The following is a 19960-nucleotide window of genomic DNA, read 5'->3' as shown; positions in this document are numbered from 1 at the left end:
ATATATGCAACTTCAAGCTAACCCACACAGTGCAGTAGAATCCTGTACGGTTTAAGGTAGTTTTTCATATATTAAATTAACATCCTATCCATTCTGACAATTGGTTGTAAACAATCTCTCAGTCACTGTTTGAGAAGGTGATACTGAACAGTTCACCGAAGTATCCTCACTAATATTTATCACTCAGATAATATGAACAAAACACACGATCTGACCATTAGCACATTGTTGTTTGTGGGATCTTGCAGTGAATGAATTGGATGCCACATTTGCTACACCTCAGCAATGACTAAATGACAAAGGAATGCAAAGACTCAAGAAGTCAACTCACCACCACATTCTGAAAGAGGAAACAAAGACTGCAGATGCTGGAGATCAGAGTCAAAAAGTGTTGCACTGGAAAAACACAGGTCAGACAGCATTAGCTCCAAGTCATTGGCTCCAAAGCACTTTGGGATGACTTGGGGTTGTGAAAGGTGTTTCACAAATCAACTTTTCTTTAAACATAATGATGTCAGAGTCTGGAATTGGACCAGCATCTGGAAGGTTGACTAGCTGTGGCTCCAAAAGGTAATATTTGATGGCAAAGTCACCAAGTTACCTCACTGAAGGATTTGTACACCATGGCCAGTGAGTGGGAGCAAATGCTACCCAGTCTTCACCAGTTTAACCAGAAGATGGAGCTCTAGGACACTGTATCCTGTGACTACAGCTATCATAATCAGAGAAAAAAAAATTGTCCTTTTCACAGCTCGGATTTATAAACTCCAAGCAGCAGTTATCCTCTAATCTTTACCAAAATTATCAATAACTGGTGAACTCTCTGCTGCAATATAAAGTTACCCAAATATTAAAATTCTTTATCCAATAGCACTGTTTTCTGTCAATAAGTACAGGTCAGGGAAGGATAAATAGAGCTTGCATTTCAATCACACCTTATCAAGTCTCTCGGTGTCTACCTGAACTATAATAATAAATTCCTTCATTGCAGCCACATTAAAACCCTGAAAACTCATTAGCAAAGAAAGAACGTTCATTTGTATAGCACCTTTCACTGCTTTGAACAAATAGAGTTAAGGAGTCCTCAGTTTTACAGCAGAAAGGTCCATTGCATCTGTACCAGTCATCAAGGTTTCATCTATAATTCTAATTCCATTTTCAGCTTTCGGCCTGAAACCTTACATGCTATGGTGTTTTAAATGTTTATCTAAATATTAAACATTAAATGTCTTAAGGGCTCCTGCCTCGAAGACCCTTTTGGTAGTGAATTCCAGATGCCAACATGAAAGGAATTTGCCTCAAACTCCCTCTAAGCCTCTTGTTCTTTACCTTAAGCAGTGCCCCCCAGTTATTGACCCGAAGAGCAAATATTTCTCCCTGTCTATTTTGCCTTATGCTAAATATAGATACTTCAGTCAGATCCCCCTGAGCCTTTTGTGCTCTAAAGAAAATAACCACAGCCTATCAAGTCTCTCTTCAGACCTAAAATGCTCCAGTTCGGGCAACATCCTGATGATTCTCCTCTGCATCCTGCCTAGTGCAATTATATCCTTCCTATAGTGCCATAACCAGAACTGCATGCAGTATTCCAGTATGTGGCCTAACTAATGCTACATACAGATCCATCAGAACCTCCCTGATCTTGTATTCAATGCCTTAAGGCAACCATCCCATGTGCCTTCTTAACCATCTTATCCACCTGTCCTGCTGCCTTCAAGCATCTATGGATATGCACACAAAGGTGGCTGAAGAGTTCTGAAGAAGTCACTGCACCTGAAATTTCAACTCTGCTTTCTCTCCATAAATACTGGTGGACCTGCTGTGTTTTTACCAGCAATTTCTGTTTTTGTTTCTAAATTTCCAGTACCTGCAGGTCTTTGGGTTTGTTTGAAGGGGAATTATTGAAATGGAGATTTATTTGTAGCGGTGGTGATTAGGATTAGGAGCTGGAGACATACTGCTCAAACTTCCACTCAGTTTTTTTTCCACCACCTGAACAGACAGATGGGACCTTGATTTGACATCTTAAACTTAAATGACTGAGTTGAAACTATACTATATGTTGGCTTGGAACTTGAATCCACAAATCTCAGAGTCAGATGTGGAGAGAAATAAAATAGGTGGATCAAACTCTGATCCTGTTCAATTCAATCAAAAGGAATGGAGACCAGGTGACAATTTTCTATTGACTGCTTTATTCCACTGCACAATGTCATTGGAGTGTTCTCCATCGTTGAGGAAGGTGATAGATATTAATTGCCTAACACTCTGCTATAATTAACTTAAGGTGTTGAATGGAAGTGAATGAACAGGAAAAGAAAGTTTTCTGCTGTTGTGTTATTTTTAAACGATGTTTTGAAATGTTTGAGAGATATACTTTTGAAGGGTAGTTGGAATTTGTTCACATTGGGAGATCATGGAATAAACAATGTAGCACATTAAGTTTCCAGATAGAAGATTCTGATTTTAAATGGGGGGGGTGGGTTTAGGAAAAGCCCCCACAGCTTTGAAAAATAGGGGCTTTTTTCTTCAAGTCCCTTTGGGCAGTTCTGTAGGGCTCTCAACGAAAGCTATATGTGTAAAACAATGTTCTTGAGAAAATAAAAGGATAGTTTATACTAAGATAAACTATTTTGAACATTTATGATGAGGTTGGTAAAAGTTTCAGACAAGTAGTATTTGCTTAAAAGCATTGAAGTTAGTTGAAACTGCAAAAGTTTAAACTCTGTTATATAATATATTCCTTGATTCATTACCAGATGCTCATGACTAAGGCATGAAAACCAGATCCTGCCCTACTCTAGGCTTTGCCTTTGCTGTAGCTTCAAGTCTCATAACAGAATGCTACAGGAATTATTAGCATTGTATTTTTAACATTTGATTTGAAATATTTAAACTGCTGTTAAGAGTAAACCATTTATGCTGCTTTATCTTCATTTGTTTTGTATAGTAAACATCTCATTGTGAAGAATGCAATGTTGTAGATTTTTGTTTATGGTTCAGTTGGCCCATATGTCCTGGAGATGTTCTCTGAACCACTCCACAAGTTGGCATTCTGTCTTCCCAGTGTAGAGGAGACGGTGTTATCAGCAGACACGATAGATGATTTCTCCATTACTCTTAATTTGGAAAATTACTTAAATAGAGAGAGCACAGAGGCTGGGTGATGTTGTACGTGAATCATTAAAAGTAGGCACAGAAAGTAATAAGGATAGTAAGCCTTCATTTCAGATTTTGGCCTTTATTGTAAGAAAGTTGGAGTTGAAGGAGGAGATGGCACACCGACACACAAGATGGCCACTGAACCATCAGTTGCCCCCCCAATTTCCCCCCAGATCTGATCAATGATACCCTCCACCATATCTCCTCCACTTTCTGCTCCTCCATCCTTGAGCCCCGCCCCTCCAACCGCCACCAGGACAGAACCCCACTGGTCCTCACCTACCATCCCATCAACCTCCAGATACATCGTATCATCCGTCATCATTTCCACCACCTCCAACCAGATCCCACCACCAGGGATATACTTCCCTTCCCTCCCCTCCCCTCCCCTATCAGTGTTCCGAAAAAACTACTCCCTCCGTGACTCCCTCATCAGGTCCACACCCCCCACCAACCCAACCTCCACTCCTGGCACCTTCCCCTGCAACCGCAAGAAATGCAAAATTTGCACCCACACCTCCCCCCCCTTACTTCCCTCCAAGGCCCCAAGGGATCCTTCCATATCCATCACATTCACCTGCACCTCCTCACGCACCATTTATTGTATCCGCTGCACCAGATATGGCCTCCTCTATATTGGGGTGACAGGCTGCCGACTTGTGGACACCCAGCCCAACCAACCCGTGGCTCAACACTTCAACTCCCCCTCCCACTCCACCAAGGACATGCAGGTCCTTGGACTCAATCGCCAGACCATAGCAACACGACGGCTAGAGGAAGAGCACCTCATCTTCCGCCTAGGAACCCTCCAACCACAAGGGATGAACTCAGATTTCTCCAGTTTCCTCATTTCCCCTCCCCCCACCTTGTCTCAGTCAAATCCCTCGAACTCAGCACCGCCTTCCTAACCTGCAAATCTTCTTCCTGACCTCTCCAGCCCCACTCCCACCCCAGCCTATCACCCTCATCTTGACCTCCTTCCACCTATCACATTTCCAACGCCCCTCCCCCAAGTCCCCCCTCCCTACCTTTTATCTTAGCCTGCTTGGCACACTCTCCTCATTCTGGAAGAAGGGATCCTGCTCTTGGGATGCTGCCTGACCTGCTGTGCTTTTCCAGCAACATGGTTTCAGCTTCTTCCCTATACTATCCCTGAGCAGCCCTACTCTTTCTTTGATCATTTTCTTATTCCTCACATACATGTAAAATGCCTTTAGATTCTCCCGAATCCTTCCTGCTAAGCCATTTTCGTGCCCCCTCCTGGTTCTCCTCAGACCATTTTTGAGTTCTTTCCTCACCTGCCTGTAATCGTCTAGAGCTGAGCAAGACCCTTGCTTCCTCCACCTTACGTAAGCTGCCTTCTTTCTTTTGATGAGAAGCTCCTCTGCTCATCATCATCCAAGGTTCCTTTATCTTACCCCTTCTCGCCTGTCTCAGAGGAACACATTTGTGTATCACTCACAACAACTGTACCTTAAACAGTCTCCACATGTCTATAGTGCCCTTTCCATGAGCAACTGCTCCCAGCCCACACTTCCCGACTTACATCTGATATTGAGGAAAAGGAAACTTAAATATCCTCCAATGGGTGCCTGCTTCTTTCCTTCTCCATAGCTATGTAGAATGTGAGGCAGTTGTGGTCACTATCACCAAAAATACTCTCCCACCACAAAATCTGACACCTGCCCCAGATCATTGCCGAGCACCAAATCCAAAATGGTCTCTCCCCAGTCGGCCTGTCAACGTACTAAGTTAGGAAACCCTCCTGAACACACCTTACAAAAACAGCTCCTTCCAAACCATCTGCTCGAAGGAGGTTCCAATCAGTATTGGGAAAGTTAAAGTCACCTATTATAACAACCCTACTACATTCACACTTTTCCAAAATCTGCCGACCTAATGCTTTCTTCAATCTCCCTACTGCTATTGGGGGACCTGTAGTAAACCCCGAATGAGGTGACTGCTCCCTTCCTGTTCCTAATTTCCACCCATACTGACTCAGTAGGCACACCCTCCTCGACAATGGTAACTTCCGTAGCTGTGATACCCTCTGATTAGCAGTACTACAGCCCTCTTTTCTTCCCCCCCTCCCTATTCTTTTTAAAATGTTCTAAACCCTGGAACATCCAGCAACCATTCCTGCCCCTGAGAAACCCACGTCTCTATTATGGCCACAACATCATAGCCCCAGGTCATGATCCATGCTCTAAGCTCATCACTTTTATTCCTGGTACTCCTTGCATTAAAGCAAACACACTTTAACCAAGTCCTTGGATCTTTCCCAGGAAATTCCTTCCCACTGGCTGCACTACCTCTAGCTATTGCCTCATCTCCATCAACTCTCACCACCAGTATATTGCTCAGGTTCCCACCCCCCTGCCATACTAGTTTAAACCCTCCTGAACAACTCGAGCAAACCTTCCATCCAGGACATTGGTCCTCTTCCAGTTCAGGTGCAACCCATCCTTCATGAAGGAGGGGGGTTTTACTCTGCAGTGGTCACACAAAACCATGGTAGCAGAAGGCAGCCCGCAGGGTACTAAACTAGAGAAGGGCCAGTAGTCACTGGGTTGCCCAGGTGCAAAGCAGCCTTAAACTGTGCTGCTTGGGCCAGAAGGGTTAGCGAGCTCATGGTAATGACAGGGAATGTCATCCTCCACACTAAACACACTCTACTAGAGATGCTAAACACAGGGAAACGGAGGGGTATTTCCAATATGAGAAGGGCAAAGTGGGAGGCAGTTCTCTTACCTCCAAGTCGGTCCATGGTAATAGTCAGGGATACAGGAGAAAACCCAGCTGAGGGAATTCTAGATGCAGGGGAACAGCACAGGGGGATAGAGATGGGGATGAGGATAGAGGTCAAGCGAAAGAAACCCCCTAGACACAGCCGAGGAAACCCTCTTCATGGATGGATCACAAAAATATATAGCAAGGTCGCCCCAAACAGGATAAGTGTGGTAAATGATAAGTTAGAAACAGTTATGTCCAAGAGGATTGATAGAAGTCAGTCCACACAGGTAGCACTCAAAAGTACTGGAACTAGCAAAAGGAAAAACACAATGAGTATACATACAGACAGTCAATATGCCTTTGGTGTAGCCCATGACTACATAGTGGCATGGGGCAGAAGAGGGTTCACCACTGCAGGGGGAACCCCCATCAAACACTAATTAAGAATTCAGGCACTGTTGCGTGGCAGTGAACAGCCAAAAAGGGTGCAGTAATAAAAAGGCCCATCAAAAAGAACAAGCAAAAGAAAGCCCAAATTGGCTACAATTCAAAGGAAACCAAGCAGCAGACCGAGCAGCTTAGAAAGCCCTGGAACAAGCAGCCATTAATAAGACTGCAATAGCCACTACTGAATTAGCAAAAGATGCTATCCAAATTCAGCAGCTGCAGGAAGACACCCCGCAGGAAGAGAAAGAGCAATGGGAACTGCAGGGGACATTCAAAGGGGAAGATGGTGTCTGGAGGAGAGCAGACAAGGTGGTAGCACCAGCATGTTAACAGAACATTGCTTGAACTGCACCATGGACTCCTCACACAGGTAGAGGGGCCATGATAGCAAGCCTAGGGACAGAGTGGTGGTGGAAGGGAATGGGAAGAGATGTGGCCAAGTACCGCCGCAAATGCGTGGTTTGTGCGCAACATAACCCAGGGAGACCCATAGAAGTTAGGATGGGACACCAGCCCCGAACTAGACGACCCTGGGAACACCTTCAGGTGGAATTTACAGGGCCACTATGACCCTCCCGTGGAAAAATGTACTGCCTGGTCATCATAGACCAATTCACCCAGTGGGTAGAAGCATTCCCGACCAAAAGCTGCATTGCGACCATTGTGGCTAAAATATTGGCGGAGGTGGTAATCCAGAGGTTGGAGGAGGGAGGAGAGTCCCCTCCAGATAGACACTGACCAAGGGACACACTTTATAGGCAAGATCATGAAGACTGTATGCTAATTACTCGGCATTAGACAAAAATTCCACACCACCCCCAGAGCTCAGGGATGGTAGAGAGAACGAATAGCATGCTCAAAAATGTTTTAGCTAAAGAACATCAGCTAAAGTCTGCCAACCATATTAATGAGATGAAGGCAACTGGGCTAACACCATATGAATTAATGACTGGACAAGCAATGCAATTGCCAGAGACGATAGTCACAGGTGGTGCCAATGTGGGTCCACTGAGAGACAAAATCCAACAACATGAAATTGAACTAAGCGCCCAATTGAAAAGGGATGCAGAAATCTGTAGCTGACAAACAGGACAACTCAGACTTCCCTGAAGTCCCAGCAGGAGGAAGCTGCGTGCGAGTGAGAGCATTACCTGACAAACCAGACTTGGCCCCTAAATGGAATGGGCCATACGATATGGTAATAAGTGGGGACACCTGTGCCTGCATAGATGTTCAAGGAAAAGGCTCATGGAAGCACTGGACCCAACTAAAACAGTTTAAAGACTCCTGTGACCAAACTAATGTCATTGACTATCCCCCGGGTGCAAACAGGAGCAGCGGACAAGATGGTCATCCCGGGGGGGGGGGGGGGGGGGGGGGTGGTGGGGTAATTACCGAGAAACAAGGCACAACTGCACCTCCTAACGGAACAAAGACTAACTGTTAGGTATATACATGTTGCAGTTAAAATAGAGTTCTGTATTTCATTGTATTTAAGTGGCACAAGTGTTGGGAGCATGTCAGGTTTTGAGGATTAACTCTTCTATAAAACCCACCTAAGCGTGCATGGGAACTGACTGTCCACTATCCACTGGCGTGATTAGTGGAATCACTATTTGTGGCTACCCGGGTGTGGACCCCTTGTGATCTCAGAAGCGCCATGGAGAAGGACAGATAGGGAAATACAAACGAGGACTTCAAAGTCGGTGTGTGCAGTTGGACAGGACCACCAGCCCATGGGGCCAGGCCCCCTTGCCAAGGGAAGGGAAGGGAAGACCCATTTAAACCTGGTAATTACCCATTCTGTTTCACAGGGCAGGGATGGGGATGTGCTTATGCCCTGGTTCCCAAAAATGACTCATGCGTCCAGACTCTGTGCACTTACCAACACTGTACAGTCACTAGGGGACAGTTTATCTGCACCTGTAGCAAGCAGGCATGCCTGAATGTGACAGCCAGACAGTTAATGTGTGGTCAGTGCAGTGGCACTCATGACAGCTGCCACATGGACATACCCATTCGATACTTACCAGCAAGGGAGATTGGGGACGACATGGGTGGACAGACAAACAGAAGGACAGGACAATGCTTGTTACCGAGCAGCGAAGAGCTTTATTTTCCTATTTAAGGGGACTTGTGACAGATACCCCAGACCTCCCAAACCTGTTCACAGTAGGGACAATTGCACCCCTTACTGTACCATGCCCCAGCGGGGGACATATTCGGAGAAGGATAGTGACCCACTCCATCAGTCAAGAGTTCTGTGCTGACCGGCAGACCCCCACCACTTTGGGGTCATCACTGGGATATGGATTTCTGGGATCTCTATTTTTGGGGGACATAGCAGGAGTAGTCAGCGCTAAAAAACAAAATTATCTGGTCTGTGGCCTGACTATCCTAGGCAACACTATCTCAAAAGCTCTGGAAGCAATTAACACACAGAGCTGGCTGAACTCAGACTCCACACACACACACACGGTGGATTATCAATTAGCACATCAAGGAGGAGTTTGTACAATTATTGATGACAATTGTATCACCCATGTTATTGATGCCTCATATTACAGAAGCCATCAAGAATATCAGAGACCAAAATAGACAGTTTTCAACAGGGAGCCACAATTACAGACTGCTGACTAAATTAGTTGCTGGGTAAATCTTGGGGACCCTATTTGGCACATGGGATAGTTTTCCTCATTGCACTCATGCTGGTATTCTGTGTGGGCCTCACATGACAAAGAACTATACCACCAGAAAGTGTCACCACAGAAGAACCCCCCCAATGAAATTGGCACTCCATGATACCCCACAGGATAGGGAACTCCTAGAGATTACCTACCTCTACGTTTAAAATTGTGTGGTCTACAGGAGATCTCCAAAGTCACCTTCTTGACCACAAAGGGGGAGGTGAAGAGGGAGATGGCATGAGGCAAGGTGACACTAGGCACACGAACACACAAGATGACCACTGAGCCATCAGTTGGCCAACTTGACACACAAGATGGCAGCCGGATACAATGAGGAGAAACAGCAGAGCAGATACAGACACTGCCTGGGGCCACCAGAATGCCAGCACAATGCACTTACAACCTAGTTGATTAGTTTAAGGCGGGTGAGGGAAGATAATACACATGAGTAATGACACTATTCGCCCAACCGTCTGGGTCCAGCCAATACCTCAGAAATGCTAACAGCGTGATACGGACTCAGTATGAACTGCTAATAGCCAAGACTGCAGTAATCGTCCTTCAATGGACTTCCACAGAGACATTGAAACTGACCATGTCTGCATTGAAACTGACAACAACCATGCTGAAATTAACAACAGCTGCACTGGAACTGACAAAGACTATATTGAAACTATCAACGATTCTGCAATGATTACCACAAAGAAACCATGTTACAATGACCATAATCTCATCACTGACCTATTGTATCACAAGATGGATAAAAGTTTCTTTACTTGTGCTCTGGGTCGAGAGAAGACTCACAGCTCACCACTGTGCTGATGCGGCCTTTCTTTCCCCAAAGCTCCAGTATTTCCTTGTGCAATCAACTCTGAGGAAAAACACAGTCTCAGAGTCAGGGTTCAATGACAGAGTATAACACTGGAGAAGCCTTGCTACAACTGAATGAACATTGGCGTGACTGCAATTAGAGTTCAGTTTTAGTCTCCTTAAAAAGGAGGGATCTACTTTTGTAATAGAAGCATTTCTGGAAAGATTCTCCAGGTTGTTTCATGGCAAAGGAATTATGAGGAAACATTCAACAGATAACTTCTTCTCAGGGATCATAAGATTTTAGCATTTTATTCCCCAAACAGCAGATGGAGGCTGGGTGAGTATATTCAAAAACTGGTTTAGACTCAACTGGACACAGCACATAAATGCAGGAACAGGTCAGAGGCTAGGAATACTATGGCAAGTAACTTATCTCCAAAGGCTGTCCACCACCTACAAGGCACAAGTCAGGAGTTTGATTGAATACTTTCCACTTTCCTGGATGGATGCAGCCCCAACAACACTCAAGAAACTTGACATCATTTGGGTCAAAGCAGCTCCCTTGATTGGCATTGTATCCACAAGCATCCACTCCCTCCACCATCAACAGTCCACAGCAGCAGTGTGTACTAATTACAAATGTACTGCAGAAATCCACCAAATTTCCTCAGACAGTACCTTCTAAGTCTACGACCACTTCCATCTAGAAGGACAAGGGCAACAGATAGGTGGAAACACCACCACATTCAAGTTCACGCCAAGCTACTCACCATCTTGACTTGGAAATATAAATCGCCATTCCTTCATGGTCACTGGGTCAAAATCCTGACATTCCCTCTCTAATGGCATTATGGGTCAACCCAACAGCAGGTGGACTGCAGCAGTTCAGGAAGGCAGCTCACCACCACCTTCTCAAGGGCAACGAGGGACAGGCAATAAATGCTGACCAGCCAGTGACACCCACGTCTCAAAATAAATTTTTTAAAAACGGCAAAATTTTGAATGATAAAAGGAATCAAGGATACAAGTTGCAGGAAAGTGAAGTTGAGATAACAAATCAGATCAGCCATTAATCATACTGAATACCTCAGGAGGCTTGATGGACTGAATGGCCTGCTGTAGCTCAAACTTAAAGATTACTGCCCAGTATGTATCTCTTAATCAGCACAAAAGTAAAAGATGGAGAACACAATTGAAGATGCATCTGTGAAGAGAGAAACTGTTCATGTTTCAAGTCGATTTTGTTGCATCAGAATAGAATGATCTGGTAGTTCATTTAATTGGAATGTGAGCTACTTTGCACAAACTGGCTGCTTTCAGTTATTTGAAGATTTTTTTAAAAAAAATTTAAAAAAAAGTGTTTCTCTTCAGTTTCCAAGATAACTATTAAAGTAGTGGTAACTGTTCATTTCATAAATGTTGGGTGGAAGAGAAGGACCGTTGACATGGTACAGATTTGACCACATCAGGTGCTCCTGTCTTAACCAACATCCTTTCTCCAATAGACGTGCATTCATCCCACTCCCTCAACCATTGCTTTCATTCTTGAATAGAAATCCGATTAATCCCAATCTCAACTCCCAAAGTGAAGCAGTTCCCACCTTGGGAATGCCTTTGAAATTCAGCAACCCATTCCACAGGGATTCCAGCTGTGCCAGAATTAATACTGAAGATCTGAACCATTCAGTTCACTTTTACGCTGCTTCTCTTCCTGTTAGGATGGTGACAGTCTAGCTGCTATGTTCTACTGGTGTGGTTAGAATTTCATGATATTTCTTGATTTTTCCACCGATTCCCCACTTCAACTGGATCCCTGGTACTGGAATCAATACAACTTTCACAAACTCTATGATGTTACCACCAAATGCACTTATTGTACTCCCCTCTCAGAATCTCAAAACGTTTAACTTCAGAAACTTGTCAGTACCAAAAGGATGGGCAAGTATTGCCAAGCCCTGATACAAGCGTTGTATCGTAATGCCCAATTGAACTCATTTCGTAGACACAAATCCAGTCAGTGAGCTCCCATGACACAGACAATGCTTCCATGCAGGATAACAAGTAACAGGTTGCTTTATTTTTACATAGCTGCAAGCCCAGTGTCAATCTCAACAGTTCAGAGATAGACCAACAGCACCTTCCTAACCCACAGCCATCTCGAAGGTCAAGGACAGCAGATGCATGGGAACATTACCACTCTGCAAGTTCCCCTCCAAGCCTTTCACCATCCTTGGAAATATACCTTCAGTGTCGCTGGATCAAACTTCTGGAGGTATTTTGGACTGAAATGAGGAACCGTTTCTTCACGCAATGAGCACTGAACTTGTGGAATTTGCTGGTCAAGCCACGGAGTACATTTGAGAAAAAAGATTGGTAATTTTTTTTTTAAGATATTAAAAGGCAGAGTATGAGGATGCAGGAAAGTGCCACTGAGATAGAGGATCAGTTATGGTCATACTAAATGTGGATCAGGTTCATAGAAACCGAATAGGCTATTCAGCTTTATGTAGAACAAACAGTGGCCCAGCATCTAATACCCACAACTAAGCAAGAAAAAAAAAGACAAGCCAGGACAAATCAGAGCGCAGTACATTTTATTAAAATAGATACAGGACAGTGTGTAACATCTGTAAAGTGCAATTGATGCAAACTGCAGAACCTGGTACAATCCTCTTAAGCCAGGCAGTTTACCAAGCAGTTGTTCGATGTTTAATTTAAACCCCTGTTGGGGGATTATGTAAAAAGAAGAACATTTCTGCATTGGTTTTTTAATACCAAAAGTCCTTTGAGCTTCTCATGAAACCAAATAAATCAATCACAACTTGGTAAGTGCAAGACAAATACAATCTGAGTCTGCACTCTGATGACAATCGTTAGAATATGGAGCAACAGGTATATAGAAATGCGAGGAGCAAGACTTCAAAACAAAAACTTTAAATTTCATTCAACAAATTCCAGTCAATTGCTTTTATCACTTTGATACCCAAAATATTTGAAATGGAGGTACATTTCATCAAGTCAGTTTCAAGGTTTGTATCAGAATGGAATATCATGTTGGTGCAATATTAGGTACAGGAATTTCCAACTTTAACAGAATTATCACCACTCAGCACATCGACTTCTTAAACAAACTTTCAGCATGGAAGTTTCTTTTGACTCAAAAGCAGCAGCACAGTGGTCCCAATAACCCCTGCTGCCTTCCAGTTATTATTGCTCAGGAAAACATCCCCTCAAATTGTCACTGTCTGTCAAACAGCAACATTAATGCAGCTGTTCGCTCCACCAAGCTACAAAGCAAACACTTGGTGCTCCAAGTAAATGATTGCCAAAGAAAGCAACCCCCACGCCCTTCCACCACAAGCTACACAAGTCAACAATATTCTAACATTCACTGTTAGGTGACTCAATTGCTCTCTTACAGAGAGACCACATTGCTAAGCCAAGTATTCAAGATTGAAATACACGTTTTTAACCACAAAGCAATGGCTACTCTTCAAAATCTAAGTCATAAAATACTTAGTCATAACTGACTGCAGAGTAACTCAGGATGCCTAGACAACAAATCAGATACTAGGCAAATACTAAAGTGGATAGCCTTAACAGCTTGCACTCCAATTGGTTTTAGCAAGTTATGGAGTGATCCAACTGAAGGATTTTAAATAATAACAGGAATCAATGAAATTAATACAGATAAACTATTTGTGTTAGTGCAGGGTATACAGAATACTGAGCAAATACTAAAATTAGGGAGAGACTGTTCGAAAAGGGCCTCAGGAATAACTTTTTCCAAAAGGAAGTTTAGTGAAAATCTGAAAATCTATGACCGCGCCAACAGTCATTCAAAACAAAGTTAAATGGATAGACTTTTAGTCAGCTCCTAGTACAGAATTTAAGTATTGCTGGAAAAAAAGCATGTTTTACAAGCTTTTGTCTGGCACTCATCAGGACAATTTGCAACAATAAAAGGATTTAAAGGGGAAATATAACATTTATTAGTGCATGAGAGGACAGAGTGATGGGTTGGCAAATTAACTCTGACAAGTAGAGGTGCTGGAGAACCAAATCATAATGATTGACAGTTAACTGCCTGGTTTTAACCAAGTAGATTGAGAAATATACCAGCAAATGACTACCTATATTGAGGAGGGGTTTCCTCCAATTGCAAATTGCCCCGATTGATGCAGAACAAAAACCTTCGACAAAACAGTCTTTTCACTAACATCCAGGACAGATTTTTGTTGGGTCTATGGCACTGAGACAGAGAATGCCACAAGTGGGGGGGGAAAAAAAAACTAGAAATTGGGAATGCGGGTGTGTTAGCATTCTCAGTTAAAGGGATAATTATTTTTGAGACTTAGATGATTTTTCCAGGAGACGTTGAGAATTTCACACATGGTTTTAATAATTGGAATCCTCCACCATGGAGGTCTATGGATGATCCACTGCTGGACATATTTTAAGGCTGGGATAGAGAGAGAATTTGGATTTCTTTGAGAGTTAGTGGACACAGGGATTGAGCAGGAAAATGGAGTTGAAGCCCAAGATCAGTCACAATTGTGTTGATTGATGGGAGAAGGCTACAAAGACTATGATTTACTTGTGCTCCCATTTCCTGTATCTTTGCATATGAAGGCGTATTAAGTCAAAGTGGGTACAAGGAGCGAGACACTGATGAACCATAATCAAATCAAGTTACAAAGCAGAGTCAAGGAGCACAATGGCCTCACGCTGCTCTTTGGTCAAAGGGAACCGTTAGCTTTGTGTTACAAGGGCGAGATAAGGCAACAGAGCCTTATACACAACAGGAACATATCACATGCTAATAGTATTATGCTAGTCATGTGAATGTACTCTACTTTCACCACCCTGCCTTGAAAAAGTGTGGCTAGCCATGTATTATATTTACATACATATGAACAGATTGAATTTCCATGACCAAGTGTCATTCCACAATCAATTTCACGGAGTGATAGAAGGACATGTGCAGCTTTAACCAGTACTTGCAACTACAAGCTGCTCTGGCAGTTTGATGATAATCCTACCAAACGCATGGGGAGCTGCTGTCCCCTCAAATTGCTAAAATTGGGCCAACTCCTCACTCCAAACTCTGGTCAGCAACTAAAGACCCCACAGCAGCCAATCCTCCAACCCATCCCATTTCCCAATTAATAGATCCCCAAATTAGCAAGTTGCTCAGGATTATAAGCTCTGTATAAATACAAGTTCATGCAAACAAATTATAAGAATCGATTCTCCCACAGCTCTTTTAGGCACTTGCGTATAACCTATTTTCCAATATTACACTGCAGCGATCACCTCTTGTCTATTTCGCAGGAAATTGCAAATGATAGAGAACTGGGATCTGAAAGAGAGGTGGCTTGGTTGCCAGTATAGTCATGAGGCTTGCAACCATTGCCTGGCCATTGCTTCACTCAAAAATCTAACAAAAATTGAAAATCTCTTGACCTACTGTGCAACTCCTAACATCAAATCGTGAACAGTCAATGGAAGGAAGTGAGCAATGGACTGTATCCAATTGGACAAGCTACACTTGACCCAACTTCCTTTGCAGCAAAAGGTAACATAAGTTGGTGAAAATGTAAACCCTGTGCACCATGCATTTCACCTTTAGTACATTCCAAATACTGGAGTTGGAGATATTTTTAAAATAGTTGTTTCCACCCTTTGTTAAATAACTTGAATCCCAGTTTACAACAGCAAGATTCAAAAGCCTTTGACACTGCAGCCAACTCCCTCATTGGGTTCTCAGGAGAGCATTGTTACACATTCTATAGAGTTAACGTCTTTAATTACAAATAAAGAAATATAAATGCAAGATTTAAAGTGCCTTCCCACATTTTCTCCACCACCATTGAGATCAATAAAAGCATACTGGTGAACCTGTCAGGAACAGGCACTTCACCTAATTAAACACTCAATATACAAATGCTGTTGTAGTGTCATGTATGTAAACAGAACATTCTGCCATTTAATCAGTAAGCTAACCAGAACACAGCAATGTTAAAACCTACAAAAGACCTGTTGATTCAACCAGAAGAATTTTGAATACAGTATTCAGAAGGATTGTCAGAATGATTATCTAGATGCTCATTGGACTGAAACTTTGAACCCACATGGCATCAAGTTGGCAATCTTACATCTGCAATTTGACTTCTGCTGTAAACCAAGTAGGAATGCAAACCCTCACCTTGGTGCAGTATTGGAAGAACTAATGTGCTCAAGCTCACTGAAAATATTGAAGCTTATTAGCTGTAATACAACCTAAATACATTTAGTTTTTTGATAATTCAGTATTTGTGCATTGCTGAAAAGGGACACTTATGATAAAGCTTTTCATTTTGCACTCTTCACAGCAATTTGCAAGAAATACCAAAACAAAGAAAGCATTTGTGTGACATGAGGAGTGCTGAATGGTATTCAAGTGGACGGATGCATAGGGGTGTTGCTGTGACAAATGCATCAGTCAATGATGATCGACCGTTAACTGCCAAACATTTTTTTTTGCTTAGAACTTAGAGATGATTCTAATTAGTTCAAGATATTTCCCTTAGAAATGAATCAGTGAATGGCTGTTATGTACTCTGTTGAGTTGACATAGGGCAGTCCCTCTACCAAATCAACTCCCCATGAGGACAAATGTTGGTTTCCCTTTACTTTTCTTTTGTATTTCTTGTGAATTGTCCTGACATCTGTAAGATGAAAAGCTCACAGCTTTTTTCTAAACAAAGTCTGTATTTTTTCAGCAATTCTTTAACATTTTTAAAAAGTCAGTGTTTTCTTTTCCCAAAATGATACTTTAAGCATCCATCAGGTCAGTGAATCAAATAAAATGGTATTAAATACAGTGTTATAACTACAGTGATCAGGGAATGGAGACATTTCAGGAGTGAAGTAGTTTGGATTGGTCATAATATCATAGCTACATTCAGAAGTGCATCTAGCAATTAAGAGTAAATTTGACCAGGAAAGCTAGTCATGGCCATGAAATACAAATCATTTTCTGCAGAGAAACAGGGGATAAGATGGATACATTTCTTACATTCATGAACTGCACTCATTCAGCAATTTCTCACTGTCTTATTAACCACTGGTTCTTGACTGCCCTCAGTGCCATTAGCCTCTGCCAACTTGCTCAGGTGAGCCTTCCATCTCACATTAGCCCAGATTGGGGAGGTTTCAAAGGCACCGTGACATCAATCCCAACACCCACTCATGTGGCTTTCCATCAGAAAGGAATGGGAGGTGCTCAATGAAGAGCAAGGAGGAAGCAGGACCACAGACTATCCCATTTACACTCCCGACTCAAGTTGATTGCAACCCCCACAAAAATCCAGTCAAATAAGTTAGAGCAAAGTAGACAAAAGTATGCAAAACCGTATAGGAAGCATGGCTTTAACAAATGGGCACAAGAGGAATATCCCCAACTAATTGGAGTGTCCCTTGCTTGTGTGTAATGCTGGGATCTAGCCAAATTCATATTGTCTCACAGCCACGTGGGCCAAATTAATCAAAAGAGTGAACCTTATTGTGCAATGGGAATTGATGTGAATCAATATTCAAACTGTCCGGTCCAATTTGATTGGGGATTGTTCGGCCACAGATACAAATGGAAGCTAAGCCTAAAACACTATTTGATGGGGAATTAGAAAAGGACTTGGACAAATATAAAAGCAGGTGTGAAAGAGCTGGAAAATTGGATGAAAATGGAATCCTACAGATGAAGAGCCAACCCCTCTCTGTATTAGATAAACCAGACAAATGGAAAGGAGTTGTCTGATTCAAACCAGAGGGCACGTGGTGGGGGTGAGGACACTGCTGAATTTGTCACACACCTCACCAATAAAAGGTCAGATCGAAGAATATTGGGAAACTTACATTACAGCAGTTGATCATATTTCTGCCAGTATCGCCCCCACTCTTCAAGTTGAGGGCTTCTCACCGAAAACTGGGGATGGTTTAGGTTGAACAGAAAAGAGCGACTGGGTTTCATTATAATACAAAACTGAATGAGCAAATTACATGGTCAAAAATACGTTGGAACAGGAGACAGGACAGGGGAAACATGGGAGGAAACCCTAGAGATAGAGAACAAAGGCTCATGCTCCACGGACTGTACAATGTTGTGATACAGCAGATCGCAATAACTGTTTGATGTTCGCTTCAACACAAACAGAATTCATACTTACAAAAGCAGCACCAACCCCATCAAGAAACTATTTCTATTATTATTATTTTGTGTGTGTGTCACTTCTACTAATGGTAAAGTCAACACCTGCCCTTCAGCATTTTGCAGCCAGGTTCCTTAATGGAGTGGATGAGGCCACCGATGCGCTCTTTTTGTTTGACTGAGGCTGTTTCCCCAGACATGATTCACCCTTCACCACCTTGGGACTGGGTTTGGTTACAGGAGACTGTATCCGTGGAGACTGTGGGGTCACCACCTTGGACTGTGGTAGTTTGACAACAGCCAATGGAGTCCGTGGGGCAGGTGTAGGGTTGCGTGGTGGCTTCTTATTGTTTGATGAAGGGGTCTTTGCTGATGCCTTCTGATTCTTCTCGGTGCGAGGAGAGTCCCTGGTCGTGCTGACCAGATTCCTCTGTGCGAAGTCCAGCGCACGGGGGATCGGCATGGAGCCTGGGACAGGGCCTCTGGCTGGAGTTAGTGGCCTCTTGGAGGCAGACGGCGATGTGAGACCAGTGGGCTGGGTGCGTTTCCCCGGGGTCTGCAGAGAGCCAGGTGCCACTGATGTGGAGGAAACCAGAGCAGACTTGACAGGGACTTTGGGGGTCAACTTAGGGCCGGTGTCAGGATCAGACAGACATTTGCCTGAACGGCTTTGAAGGTGGTCACCGGGAGCCTTTGAGGGGGTTCTGTGAAGTTTGGCAGAGGGCTGTACTTCCTTGCTCCTCCCAGGTTGGGTCATGCCTTTGGGTTGATTGGCTGGAGATTGTGGAGGCCGAGAGGACAGCTGCGATCCTGCTGCAAGACATTTGGCGCCTCTGGAGGATGAACCTGGCACCGCACGAGATGAATGCCCGCTTTCGGCAGATGCTGGACGGGACCCCGATTTAGATAGCAGCACTGGTGAGGATGGGCACCTGCAGTGGGCACTGGCGACTTTGGACATGGGCCAAGATGGCATGCAGGGAGACCCAGGGCGTGCAGCCAGGGGTTGCGACATCTTGATACCAGGTGGAAGGTTCATGGTTGGAGGCAGTTTGGAGGATTTTGCCAACAAGTTTGGGGTGTTGCCGGAATCATGAGAGACGCCCTTCTCAAAAGCCATGATCCTCTCCTCCAACATGGTGAAGTGCAACACTCGACAGGGGTCATGCTTCAGAAGAAAGCCCTGGAGTGTGTCCCAGCCTCCTCCCACACGCACCATCACATGTTTACCATGTAACATCTACAAACAAACATTTCAAGAACAAGTTAATACTGGGTAACATCAAGTCCTGCGCGTTATTGCAAATGGCATTCTACCCCACCCAGCACTGGCCACTCATAAAATCAGCATCCAAAACTCAATAATATTTCTTTAGTTACCAAATCTTGGTTAACATTTCAGGTCCAGTGACAGTTCCTCAAAACTGAACCCGAAATGTTAATCCTGATTTCTCTCCACAGATGCTGTCGGAAATGCTGAGCATTTCCAGCAAATTGTTTCTGTTTCGGATTTCCAGCATCTGCAGTTCTTCTGGTTTTTAGTTACTGAATCTTACTTGTTCAATAAAGGGAAACTCCATTTTAAAGCTGTCAGAATTCTGCAGAGCTGCAGTCTGGAATTATTAAACGGAAAGAAAGCAGATAGTCATAAATGAAGAAAGTTGAGATTTTAATCAGGAAAAGATCCTAGTCAATCTACTCCGTTTTCATTGCTGTGAAAGGCTTTAGCGAGGTGGTGAACAATGAGAAACTGTTCTAACTTGTTACCAAATGAGAGGGTACAGACGATTATTGGCTGAAGAACAAAGGGTGAACTCAGTCGGACTGAGAGACAGAGGGTGATTAGAACATGGAATCAAGGAGCCATTGATACTGAAGCTGCAACATCATTTTAAAGGAAATTAGCTAAATATTAAGAGATGGAACAAGA

The 19960-nt window shown here is 43.4% G+C and overlaps 1 protein-coding gene across 7 annotated transcripts in view; it reads right to left on the bottom strand.

Moving 5' to 3' along the window:
* Positions 1–12429: 12429 nt before the first annotated feature.
* Positions 12430–19960, bottom strand: part of LOC140457920 (GAS2-like protein 3) — a 49959-nt gene continuing 42428 nt past the window's right edge. For all 7 annotated transcript variants that reach the window (XM_072551713.1, XM_072551719.1, XM_072551714.1 and 4 more), the window contains one exon: positions 12430–19270. In XM_072551713.1, coding sequence (XP_072407814.1) covers positions 18143–19270 — 1128 coding nt within the window. In that variant the 3' untranslated portion in view covers positions 12430–18142. The remainder of the gene's footprint in view (positions 19271–19960) is intronic.

This window comes from Chiloscyllium punctatum, chromosome 32, assembly GCF_047496795.1.
Source record: "Chiloscyllium punctatum isolate Juve2018m chromosome 32, sChiPun1.3, whole genome shotgun sequence".
Taxonomy (NCBI): domain Eukaryota; kingdom Metazoa; phylum Chordata; class Chondrichthyes; order Orectolobiformes; family Hemiscylliidae; genus Chiloscyllium; species Chiloscyllium punctatum.
Note: the sequence above shows the minus strand (reverse complement) of the source record. Positions and strands in the feature narration are given on the sequence as shown.